At 42.9% G+C, this 13,339-nt stretch overlaps 1 protein-coding gene across 1 annotated transcript; it reads left to right on the top strand.

Moving 5' to 3' along the window:
- The first annotated feature begins 649 nt into the window (after nucleotides 1-649).
- limd2 (LIM domain containing 2) lies at nucleotides 650-13,306 on the top strand. Its single transcript, XM_083677732.1, has 4 exons — nucleotides 650-854; nucleotides 9,368-9,412; nucleotides 9,830-9,966; nucleotides 10,068-13,306. The coding sequence occupies exons 1-4, from the start codon at nucleotides 852-854 to the stop codon at nucleotides 10,225-10,227; spliced, it is 345 nt and encodes a 114-aa protein (XP_083533858.1). The 5' UTR covers nucleotides 650-851; the 3' UTR covers nucleotides 10,228-13,306.
- The last annotated feature ends 33 nt before the right edge of the window (nucleotides 13,307-13,339 follow it).

Genomic DNA, 13,339 nt, shown 5'->3' on the forward strand with positions numbered 1-13,339 from the left:
TATTACAAAATATTTCAGTCTGGCAGGATTTTTCTCAGCCTCTTACATGTGGAAATATTTCTCTCCTGGGACACAGGACAAAATAGTTACCCAGTAGACTCAGACAAACACCTGGACAGCCACTGTACCTTTGGTGTTTGAAATGGATGAATATTTTGGTTATTTCCCACAAAGAACTTTGAAATCACTTACAGTAATAGTGTACACGTTTCAGTTTCAGTTCAGTCCCTGCATGTTTTTGTGCCACTGTCTTCAATAGAGAGAGAGAGAGAGAGAGAGAGAGAAAGATCATAATCTTATCACAGAGAATAATATAATATACACACAAACATTTTGCTGTCACGATTCCTTATTGTCTTTTGTCTTTTGAGATTGGACAAATATTTGAGAAATTCACAAAACCTGCAAGAAAATTCAAAACCAACCTAATTAACTAAGATGAATTAGAAATGTACTAAAACCTAGCTATTTTATATAAATCACACCTTAATTAATCACATTATCACCTCTAAAATAAAATAAAAAATTCTTAAACAGGATAGTTTGCAATTTCAGTTGAGGGAGGAGAGAAAGCGAGGGGGGGTCGAGACTAGAACCAATAGCGTGCAACATCCTGCTAATAAAAAAAAAAACTAAAAAAAAAAAAAAAAAACGACTCCTGAAAAACGAGATTCAAGAGGAGGGGTGATAGAGCCAAGCTGAGGTAACTCGCCGGGTCTCTCTAGCAAGCCAATCTGAAACGAAGGCTCTCAAATAAGAACAGAGAAGCGAATGAGAAAGCAATCGACTACAGCATATTAAGCAAAGGGACACCGCATTGTCTTTCCAATTACGTTGACAAGACTACACAGATGGTAAGTGCTTCGTTTCTCACATCCCTCGGTGATAGCTAGCTAGTAGCCACAGCACCCAGCATAGCCTCTTTCCCCTCCCTCTCCTTTTGTGATGAGGTGATGTCCACTCGCTAGCACGCAAAGCTAGCTCGATTGCTAGCTAGCCCACTGAAAGAGGGACCAGTTATTGTGTAATTCATACCCTGCTGCTCTGTCAAAAATAAATGGTAACAAAACGCGCGATGTGATCCTCTTTTTTTTTTGCAAATAAATTACCAATTCAATTCTGTTTCAATTAATCAAGTGGTAAGTATAATTATTGAGGATATTGCACATATTTCACTCAATGAGCATATCTCAGAGACAATACATAATTACTGGGAACGCGAGATAGCCTTGCTTGTGGTCTAGCACAATAGCACGGGCAGCCTGTCTCGGCTGTTTTTTGCCACTCTAAGGGACTTTAATCCTATTGTCTTGTAATTTCATGAGGCAAACGTGCTGTTTCATTTTGCTAAGTGTATGGTCAGATATAAACGTGCGCTGTTCGCCGCTCCCCTTGGACGATTTTCACAGCAGATGTTATCATTGTTACTGTTTTGCTGCCTGTCAATCATGTGTGTCAGCCAGGCGTGAAGCGTTCTCTTGCAGTATCATCCTGCCGCTGATGACGATCTGAAAGCTTTGGATTTTGTACTTAATCATGCTTGGCATCACTTGGTGCACAGAACCTGGCGTGCCACTTCAGTGTTACATAAGGTCTATGCAAGTCAGAGCCGGTCTTTAAGGATGCAGACAGTATAGTGTTAGAAGGAGCCTATTACAGCGAACGGTTTGTGTGTAACGAAGGACGTGTATGAAGTGGTATTATTTGCAGACATCATTAGCAATAAACGATTCATTGTTACACCCCTGTGTAGTCTATCTGGAGCTCCGCGAGTTCAGACGGCAGAGCTTTGCTTGGTCCAACACCAGGGGAATGCCTGGGTATAGCACAAACCAACGACAGTCACATTAATTGTTCAACCATATCGTAACACGTACTTCAATGTTACCGTGTTTGTGTTGTTCATATAGTAAAACGCAGTTTTACAAGGCTGTGGTCTCGCCAAACCAGTTTTCTGTTCAAGACGCCGCAGTTTTGTAATTACAGCCCCTGCCTATGGTCTTTTATTTACCGCCACTTTGTGGATACTTTGAGATCCGTCTGCTTGCTGCTTGTCTGTAATTTCTACGGGTGTTAACAAGGGATTGACACATGGTTGTCGACAGATTTACGTCAGCGATCGCGGATTTGTGCTGCTTCTGATGACTTGATTTACTCGTGCGCTGTTTAGCTGGTTTGATGCACACCACCAACAAACAGCATATATTCCTGTTGACACACACAGTTGCTAGATAACGATATAACTGACGTTATTTGTTGTTAAAATATCTCTATAGCATGGCCATATGTACGTCTGCCCAACGATGATCATCAACAGTACAAAGACTTCTTTGTTGTGTAAGCTATATGAAAATGGCCATATGGAGGGGAGGGAGGCTTTGGTCAGATGTGCGCCCAACAATGTAAAATGGGTTGTCTCTACAGATCCATTCGAAGAGCAGCCATATAATACACCAGGTGCAGTTTTAGGTCTTCCATTATCCCCCCCCCTTAATTTCAGTGGTAGTGGGTCACAGAAAGGGTTTGTTCTGGTGCTGATGGGACAGTAGTACATATCTGATATATATCTGACAATTAAGTGGAGGCTTTGACAAGCTGAAAGTGCAGGCTGATTTGAGGGGAGGGACATCCAGGAGTACCATGCCAGAAAGAGGGTAAATAATTGTAGTCCTGTGTAACATTGGATTTGAGTTGACTTTAGTTGACCCACCATTGTAGACCTTATGTCCAAAGGCCAGGTAAAGCTATCCTGTTTCCTGTTTGCTTTTTTTAGGGCAGAAGCAGCACTCAGAATCACCATCTGTTAGCCTGTTAATAGATGAGAACATAACATAACAATGCAATGAAACAACATGATGAAATTGGTCTTTGTAGTAAGCATGTCCAGGGACAACAAATGCAATGTCCTCACTGAGTCTTTTTTATTAATTTCATGTCTTTTGTTATTTGAAAAGCCACATTGATTTGATGCAGATATTGTGAAGACCTGGTCTTGAAAATGTTGTGTAATAAGTCCCAAATACAGTCACTAGCAATGAATCATATTCAGTTAAATAAAGATGACAGAAATAATCCAATAATCATATTTTTAATGCTCTGGAGGGATGTAAGAGACTTCATTCATGTAGCATTATGGGATTTATCCAAGCTGGTACAGTACAAACTTTTCTGCCTCTGTGTTTTGTGACGGGAGCCTGTCAGAAATGGAGTGCATAATCTTTCTGTTAGATTGAGTTTGGGGGGCAGGACCTGAAGAGGTTCATAATTACCCAACAAGCTAATCTTTAATACACCCTTCTATTGCAACAGTGCCCATTTAAACGCACCCTTTTACACCGGTTGCTAATTTAGTTTTTTCCCCTCCACTGTGCTATTCTTACAAGCCAGTACAAAGCCGATGCAATCAAGTTGAGAGAAACCAAGGACAAAGTGTGCCCGGGAAAAATGAAACATTTTCCATCGCAAGCTCCACTCAAGCTGCAATGAGAATTACAGATGCAAAGTGTCTGAATGTGCAGCGTATAATATAGGTCTACTGTCGGAAATCTGAGTATTGCAGAATGCCTTCTGCGCCTCGCAGCACCCTCTTTTCATGTCTGCCTCGGCTTCAAACTTACACTGCTCTGTAGCCCACCCCCTGCTCTGTAGCCTACCTCCTGCTCTGTGGCCTACCCCCTGCTCTGTAGCCTACCTCCTGCTCTGTAGCCCACCTCCTGCTCTGTGGCCTACCCCCTGCTCTGTAGCCTACCCCCTGCTCTGTAGCCTACCTCCTGCTCTGTAGCCCACCTCCTGCTCTGTAGCCTACCCCCTGCTCTGTAGCCTACCCCCTGCTCTGTGGCCTACCTCCTGCTCTGTAGCCTACCTCCTGCTCTGTAGCCATCTCCTGCTCTGTAGCCTACCCCCTGCTCTGTGGCCTACCTCCTGCTCTGTAGCCTACCTCCTGTCTTTACTGTGTCAACAGCACCGTAGGTGTCTTTTACAGTGTTTGGGTAAATTCCATTGCAGTGGCAGGCCTCAGATTTTAATGAGTTCATCAACAGGATGGGACATGTCAACCTGAATACCGAGACCTCTGGCAGGCGTCGGTTGCGAAATGTTCCTCTCCTCTGTGCGATAACATCTGATCATTACTGGGATGCCGAAGGCTGTGTTTGAAGGACTTCAGCAAATGCCAAATTTCTGCAGATCCTTGCTAGGTCCCTACATGTTAAAGTCAATAAAGCTTGACATCTGATCATCACTGGGATGCTGAAGACTGTGTTTGAAGGACTTCAGTAAATGCCAAATATCTGCAGATCCTTGCTGGGTCCCTACATGTTAATGTCAATAAAGCCTCCAGGTTTGAAGAGCATTCTTTTATGAATTGGCACCGTCTTTGGGTTGTAATTAGTGCAATGAACGCACACAAGTTGTGTAATTTATCAAAACAAAGGCAGAATCAAGCTGTGTGTGAGTGTTTTCCCCCCCAAGATTCTTTTTTTGGCAAGTCACAAATGACCCCAAAGCTACATTCAGGTCTGCAAAAGAACATTCGATTTAAACCATTTAGGTCCATTTTCTCCAGGTAGGGAGCAACAGACACAAATAAACAGGTTGAAGAGTAGGTCAAACGGGCAGTAGAAGAGCCAGTGTTGCAGCAAGGAGTAATGTGACCTTGTGTAAAAGGTTGTGGGTTCAAATCCCAGAGGAAACATTGCACTCCCACCATAGAGATGATGGCTCCATCCCACCTATATGTGATTGAGTTACGCAAGTCTAAATACGGTCATGCAGGAGCACTGAAAAAAGTGTAATTCAAACAAGTAGTGTTTCAGCGTATCACTGTGGCCCCTGTTAGTCAAAGATGAAGCTCTTTTTGGTTTCCCCAAGACTTCAGACATGTGATTTCACATCCGAGAGGACAGCATGGCTGTCACTAGTCACATCACAGCGACCTTCCACACCGCTCGCAGGAAATGGCCTCCCCAGACATGTAAGATTGAAGAAGGTGTCAGCTGACTGGAGATCCTTTCAAAGGCATGTGTACAGATACAACGCATCATTGGCTGTCCTACAGGCTACAATTACGAGAGCTTCACACAAGAGGCTAATTCTTGACCCTACGAGTCCTCCGTCTGCAAACCTTTTAATCCCCAACATACTGTAGGCACCATCCATCCATTAGTCAACATCCTGCATCCTTGCACTTAGTGAAGACATTGTTAATGTAGCAGACACTGTGTTGCGAAAGAGCATTATGAAAGCCCTAACTGCCTCTGTGATGTCGCCATGTGTTGTTTCTATCCAGGTGTGTTCTCCCAGGTATGTTTTTCAAAGTGCCTGTGTCTCCTCATGGATGATAACTACACCCTACGGCTGTTGTTTTTTTTCGACAGCTCTATGCGACCACTGCCAATGCCCCCAAGACTAAAAAAGTCAAAAGAGAAATATGATCATGTTATTGGCACGTTTTTAACTTTGGGCTGCCATTTGATTTGATGTATGAAGTTACTTGGAATTATCCTCCTTTTGTACAGTATGAGTAAATGCATTATTCTGCGATATTGTGCGTGTCGGGGTACTTTGCAGAGGCTAATAGGGCTTTCCCATTTGTACAGTTTATTTTCCAACTCTCTGTCTCACCATCAACGAGATCAGGCGATGGTCAGAGGTCTAAAAATAACAGTTGAGTGTGATAGGCTAACTGTTATTAATGAGCACTGACGTTTGTTAGCATAAGGCCTCTCTCCCCATGTAGGGCCTGTTCTGTTGCACTCAGCGATGTGTATCCTAGGGAAGCTGGACAGTCTCTTTCTCCCAGTCAGCTCTGTTCGGCAGTGCAATAGTCACGACTGGTCCCCTTGCCCGCTCCACTCCACATGAACTCATCGACCCTTTACCCTTTCTGTTGCTGAAACCTTTTCTAAAAAGGGTCTGTTTTTAAACGCACTCAAATATTAGTGTCTTCTGATTTATGGTTTGGACGCTAGCTTGACCTGTCTTTGTAAGTTACTGTACCCTGATCTTTTCCGTGTCTAAAATGTAAGTCATTGAAGATACATACCTGAGCAGGTATATACTTGAAGTTGCAGAATCCTTCATCTTCCAAATTCCAATCCATTTGAAGGGCTGGTTCCAGGCTGTGCTTGCCCTCCTCAGACATGTCACATTTCCCTCCATGGCTTCTGTTCGTGCCCTCTCTCACCTCTCCCCTTGGCGTGGGGGGTGGGGGTCACCACTGAGCCTCCTGCCATTGTTGGGGTGGTCTGATGTCTGGGGGAGCAGGCAATGGGATTTGTCACAGTAATGAGATTAGGGGATCTTCAGCACAGAGAGAGGGGGAGAGAGTCTGAACCTGATCTATGAGTACAGCAGGGCTTTACTAATCAAGCGGCTGCATGTCTCACACACGCACATCCAGGTGAAGACCGAATGTATGTCGACCTCGCATAGAAAATGACACCTGTTCTTTTTTTTTTTATGTGGCTATGAGACTGAACGGTAAGAGATGTCATGGGGATCATCTGAACCTGTCTTGCTGAAAAGAAACTGATTTCGCTGAGTGAAGGTGCTCTTTTTCCTTTGTTTGACATGAGACCTTCAAAAGTGGTTTCAACTTCAAATAACCTCAATGGAAACACCAAATGACTCTGAAACCGAATCACAGTGTGTTAACTATAAGGGAAAGACCTAATTTTTTTCTCTTCAGTTTAGCAAATTCTCTCTTTTTGTGTGTCCTGTGAACACCATGAGCAAAGTGCATAAGGTAAGGTCCTTCTATTGTGAGATGTGCATTGTGCAAATTCAGTTAGTGCAACATGGGGCTTAGGTCTGTGAATTTTTAGTGCTTGTCCGTGGTTTGTTTAGGCAGCTGGCTGTATTGATAATTCTAGTCAGTAGTGATAAGGTTGTGTTTTGAGCCCAGTGGGGTGACACTGTGGCAGTTAGTATCTTATCTGTGGCTCCCCGCTCAAATGACAGAATTAAGGCAGAATCCAGGAAGTCTGGTGTCATCACAACTTCCTGCCACAGTGGTGTGTGTCTGATGTACAAATAAGGCAAAAGAAGACAGATGGCACCAGCCATGTTGAAGCCTTCCTGTGTGTGTGTGTGTGTCTGTCTGTCTGTCCATGGCATGGTATCTAATCCTGTTTCATGATTGTGTACATGGATATGGCAACTCTGTGCCCTCAGACTAAGTCCTCCAACTGCAGATGTGAGTCCTTCAAGGAAGTGAGCGACTGTTGCTGCATTGCCTGTTCAAGTCTTTGCTGCAACAGGAAACTATTGCCATTTGAACGAAGCAATGTTTAGGCTATTTCCCCAGTGGAGCCCTGGAGCTCAAGTCTAGTTGATTATTACTGCCATTATATTCATGTGGTTTCCCTGTACCCTCTGAGTAAACCAGTTACAGCCAGCTACAAATTGGGACTTTTCAGTCTCCATGCTGACTTCATGTTAATAAGTGGTAAAGCATGTGTGTGTTTTTTTGCTATTCTGTTACAGACTGGAAGAGGGTTGTCTCTTTTGCTGTTGGAGTTACAGGAACTGGGCATGTCATGCTGCCAAGTGTGACGTAGCCTAGTGAGTGCACACTTGGTCCACATCAGAGGGCAAAGGAGACTAATGAGGAGGATGGTCAGGATGGTGATTGCATCTACAGGAAGCTGCCTTGCCTTGATGAGACGATCAATCCTAAACCATTTCTTCCGGTTCTCACAAATGGAGGCGATGCGCCATCTTTCTCCCCCCTCACTCATGTTAGCTTCGAGATGACTTCCAGGACTTCTGACATGATTTCACTTCACATTGAAGTTCTGTCTTCTCTCTCTCTTTCTCTCTTATTGAGCAGTGTCTGTAATCTCCTATTTGCGAATGTGTAGAGATGTTGTCTTAAGGGTATTGGAGAGCTTCTAATGGCTTCAATTTGTTAAGTGCAACATAATTTAATCATTCATTGGTCTGAAATGATTTGTAACAGCTCAACATTTTCTAGCCGGCTTATGGGGTGTTTTTGTTTTTGTCCTTGTTTTTTTTTCTTCCCTGTTTGTTATGTGGAGCATGCCCATTATGTAGAACATGGCCCTTGCAAGCTGAAATCAGTGTAAGCAACCCCAATCCTCATGGATCAGTTGTGTATATGTCTCTGTCTCTACCCCCCCCGCCCCCATCACAGTCTGTGCTCCTTTCGTGTGTGAGAGAGACGTTGTTTGGGCAACATGAAAGGGCGTGTGGGAGAACATGTAGCGCAACAATCAGTTGTTACCTCTCAGAAGAGGCGGCCTCTCTGAAAGGCCTTGGTAGTGGATCCCCCCCCCCCCCCAACCATTTTACATAACAGGATTTTAGCAAAGTTTGCAGTGGACTTTCCCCTCTGAACCAGAGGGATCCCTTCTTCCTGCAGTGTAGTATACACTGCCTTCTGATTGCCTGTTTGTTTGTATGCGTGTTCATCTGAATGCATTGGTCTTCTCACCTTAATCCACCTAAACTACCTGGCTGTTCGACCTGTTTTAGGACATGGCCATGGCTGTGGAGAACTAGCCATAGGCCAAATGACACAGTCCTTAAGTGCAGCTCTCTGTGCCAGGTGTGACACCTGAGACCCAGGCACCTTTGACCTGCTCCTTGACCCCACACTGTGTCTTCCTGGTATTCAGACTTTTGTATCCAGGTTTCAAAGTGACCAATTACTGTTCACCTCTTGACCCTGTTTCCATTCCAACATAGTCAAGAAATATGTGGAAGACGCACTCATTTGAAGGCTGTATTGGTGTGAACTGTATAGGGCTTTGGGGCCACTAGGTTGCTACTGAGCTTTGGTAGAAACTGGAGGGACTCCTCTGTTTGGGTCAAGCCCCGGCTTCTCGACATCTAATGTCCAATATTAGCGTTCTAGTGTAGGTAAGGGACACGGTGTGTGCGAGTCAGTCAGTCAGCGGGTTCATTATTGAAATAGTCGCTCTATCCGGTAATATTATGTGAGCGTTGAGGGTACCACACAGTGATAAACAGCAGAGCTCACATGTATCCAGACAGAAGGTGGCTGATCTCATCTCAGGGGTGTGCAGAGACAGATGGAGCTGCTGGGGGGGAGAGAGCGTCAGCAGGAAAAGACTGAGATGAAAGAGGGATATTATGGAAGGAGTATGATAGTAAGTTGTCAGGACGAGTGTGAAAAGGTGTTTTATGGTGTCTGAGCGATGGAGTTGGGTTGACCGATTGTTGCTACTGATTTATGTTTTGTGGGTGGTAGATGACATGAAAGATCCTAATATTGCTGATGATGGTGGAACTTATATTTTGCTTGCATAAGTCTATGCACATAACATGTACATGATGTAAACAGAAAAATACTAATCTTATTTACCTTTCTTCTTCATGCTAGGACAACAGAAACACCCCTGAAGACAAACCTGTCCAGCGCTCCAAAGTAAATATACCTCCATGTTTGCACTCGATCCTTTTGTTCCCCTCTTTACTCAGGCCTTTACCTCTCCTATCTCCTCCATCGTCTCTCTTTCATGTCTCTCCATCCCACTGTCTCTCCATCCCACTGTCTCTCCGATCCTCCTGCACATTACGTTTCTATTTGATCTCAAAAGCATCATGCAATTTATTGACTATCAGTTGCTATCAGTTATAGCAATCTAGGTGACCAATTTACCGTTGGTATTAATCTGCACTTAGCATATCGGAATATTGAGCATAATTCACCAGATGCTGATCATCATGGATACATTTGAACATGATACAAAATTTAAACCGTCATGAAGTCATATTCAACCATTAAATCACCTTTTTGAATCCATAGTAACCTAGTATTTCTGTGTATTGTTTGTGTCCTTAGTCCTTTAGCTTTAAGACTCAAAGGGAGGTGTGCTCGTCATGTGAGAAGACAGTCTACCCCATGGAGAGATTGGTGGCCAACAACCTGATCTTCCATGCATCCTGCTTTTGCTGCAAGCACTGCAACACCAAACTCAGGTGAGACACACACACACACAGTTAATATCAATACATCAAACTAAAATACAGATACTCTGCGTTTGTGAAGTTTGTTTCTGACCCCCTCCTCCCTCTTGCAGCCTGGGCACCTACGCAGCCCTATCAGGTGAATTCTACTGCAAGCCGCACTTCCAGCAGCTCTTCAAAAGTAAAGGCAACTATGACGAGGGCTTCGGACGGAAGCAGCACAAGGAGCTCTGGGCCTCCAAGGAGGGAGAGAACATAACCAAGTCTGCATAACCACACCTGCCTGTGTCCCATCCATTCTCTCCCCTGCCCCCCTCTTCCTCTCCACCTCCAACACGTCGTAATGAACACACATGCGTCACATGGTGGGGTGCACTTGAACCTTCCGTGTGCTTACTCTCTACATCAAAGTCAGATATACACACACACACACACATGCACAGACACCCACTAATTAACTGGCCAGTAATGTCGCACTGTTTGAAATTTCCCTTAGTCGGGTGTTAGTGTCTTAATTTGGGTTTAAGTTCTAAGATTGCCCCCCCCCCCCCCCCCACTATTTTCCCAAGAATGTTATTTTCGTATTCGTCTTTGGAAATGTTTTCTGATTGTGACCAAACAGCTGCTCAGCAAAACAGTGGTACATTTCTGCTGGAATTGAGGAGTATAGTCGTTACTGTTTTTTATGTGTTGTTTTTATTTCGCAATTTGCACCCTTTTGATAAGTAAGCGGCATCAGGAAACTGTATGCTAAGGTTAACGTATCGTTAGAGAGAAGCTTTAGAGCTTTCACTTGACGAGCATACACTCAGGTCATCATACTGAGTTGGTTTTATTTAGCAATTCTATCCAAGCAAAGTTTTTATGATTTTAAAGATTCTTTTCTTTTCTTTTTTTTTGGACACAAGTCGATCCAATATGAATTTAAAGACCAGTCCTCTGCTTTGTGGGAGTGCTGGCAGAGGCCATTTTGTTAGTTTGTCAGGGTTCAAATGTCTGAGAAACAAACAGGGTACATTGTACTGTAAAACTATCGCACACATGGGCAGTAGCTTGCCTCTTTCTCTTGCTCTCTCTGTAAGGTTTTCAGATTTTTATTTCATTATCATTCTTCCATTTTATTCAATTTTTTAAATCTTTTTTTTTTGTTTTGTTTCTATGGATCTGAGTGGCTGATAGGTGGCAGTCTTGCATGACTATTGTTGTCCTGTGTAAATGAGTCTTTAAGCCTTATCACCTTGTGACTGCTGTCCCTTTGTTACAGTACAGGTGACTTTTAAAATCTGCTTCATTTACTCTTAAATATCACTTAAAAGATGTTTAAAAGCACGCCTCACTCTGTGTGTTTGCTGGGTTTGGCTAATCTCATTACCCTAAGTTGCTCTTGCAGAGGTCTTATAGGTGAAGTACAGAGGTAGGATTGCTTACCATCTTATTTTCCATGTAAGACATTTCTCATAGGCACCTGTACATACTTTTAGCTTGTGCTTTGTTCACATATCGCACTATACTGTTCTGTCTTGCACATACTACCATGCATGATCACATACTACCATGCATGATCACATACTACCATGCATGATCACCAGGCAAGACGTGAGATTGACAGGGAACAGAGCCTCAGAGGAAACCACACAACTGTGTCACACAGTCATCGTGTGCCATTTCCTGTCTGTACTGTTGTCTCTTCATGTTGCTGATTCTGCCATCTTGGTGTGAGTGTGTAAACTAAGCCAGACTCTATTCATTCAATTGCATACTGTATTATCATGATGATGATGGGGGGGGGGGGGGGGGAAGCATAATGTAATGACCACATCATTCTATTCTTGTACTTATTAGAATGGCATCTCAACTAGTGATGTGAACATATCTATTTTATTGTATTAAATGCCATCCTCCCTCCACACCGCTGTTCCCATCTCATGGCTGCACTGTATTGCATGATTCTGAGTACCAGGACTAACTAACTGTTACCCCTAAGCTTGGTGCTTGACCAGGGGCATTATTCAGGGGGTTTAGATCAGTGCTTGGACATGCTGTACCCTGAACCTCTATAAGGAGGCTCCCCCTGCTGGGGGAAGGGTGGCAGGCAACGCTTGACAAGCTTGAGATGTCAGTTGACGGGACCTGAGAAATCACACAACTTTGCTCTAAATATTTTCAATATAGCTTTTTACCAGTGTTTAGAATAATTGGATTGCCTCAGCATACAGCAGTTGTGTCAAAGGCACATTTTTAGATTTATAGATATTCTTAATGCAACACTTGCTTGGGCCAACACAAACAGTTCCATTTCTATTTTCTTCATTCTTGCTCAAGAATGAGATTAAAGCCATTGAAATATCTTCATTTTTTTGGAAAGTATCCAATGCCACTAAAACACTTGACTGATACTTGAATGACACAAAATCTCTTTTGTGACTGAAAGTTTACTGTGAATTTGAGCATGCGGTGCAGAATAGAAAAAATAAACTGAGGAAGAGGAACATATTACTTTTTTTTAAAGTAAATCAATAGTCTAATATTATTGCTTTTAAAAACAAAACTCTTTCTACCTGTCCCAGCTTATCCCTTTGGGGAAAAAATGCCTCTGCTTATTCTCCACAGTCCCAACCAGCATTTATTTTATTTATTTACCCACTTCCTAGTCACGCTTTCTCCTGAATGGAACTCATTTGCTTTCAGCCTCTGAAGTTGTAAGGTTTTCTAGTTGCCTTTTAAATTTTGTATGTGTCTTCAAGACCACCCAATATCCTTTTGAAACTAAAAACACAAAATCAAAATGTTCACTGTGTCCATATGAACTGTTCTGAGTGTGCAGACCGCCATGGTACAACTGAGTAATCTGTGAATAATAATTATCTTTGTAACAGAAACAAACAAAAGAAACAAGGTACACATTTCCACACTGGTGCCAAGAGGCTTAGGTGAATGAGAGCTGTGTGACTGTATGTGTAGTTGTGTCAACTTGTGTGCAATGTTTCATGTAAACTTACATTTATTTTTCAATGCAGGTGTTACTGTAGTCAATTGGTGAGAAATGTATGCATCTTTAACAAATTTATTATATATAAACTTGACATGTGGAATAAGGTGGCCTTACTGCAAAAAGGATGTTTTAGCTGTGTTTGATGTTTTTCACCTTTTCTCCTCCCCTTTCCTTCTTTTTGAATATTACTCAAGGTGAATTATGTTGTAGAAGAACATGATTATTCAAATGTGACCCCCCACCCACCCACACGCATACATACACACACTCTCTCAATCAAACATTTGTTTCCATAGTTTTTTATTTTCATTTTTTACATGCTTTTGGAAAAAAAAAATAAAGATGCTGGTGTTGACAGAAGTGGACAGGTTGTTGTTCTTCATGATGATTTTG

This window comes from Argentina silus, assembly GCF_951799395.1.
Source record: "Argentina silus genome assembly, chromosome: 9".
NCBI classification, from domain to species: domain Eukaryota; kingdom Metazoa; phylum Chordata; class Actinopteri; order Argentiniformes; family Argentinidae; genus Argentina; species Argentina silus.

What these genes read in the sequence shown, in the direction of transcription:
- limd2 (XM_083677732.1), top strand. An exon ending in AACCTGTCCAGCGCTCCAAA is followed by an intron (nt 9,413 to 9,829) that starts GTAAATATACCT and finishes TTGTGTCCTTAG; the next exon opens with TCCTTTAGCTTTAAGACTCA. An exon ending in CACTGCAACACCAAACTCAG is followed by an intron (nt 9,967 to 10,067) that starts GTGAGACACACA and finishes TCCCTCTTGCAG; the next exon opens with CCTGGGCACCTACGCAGCCC.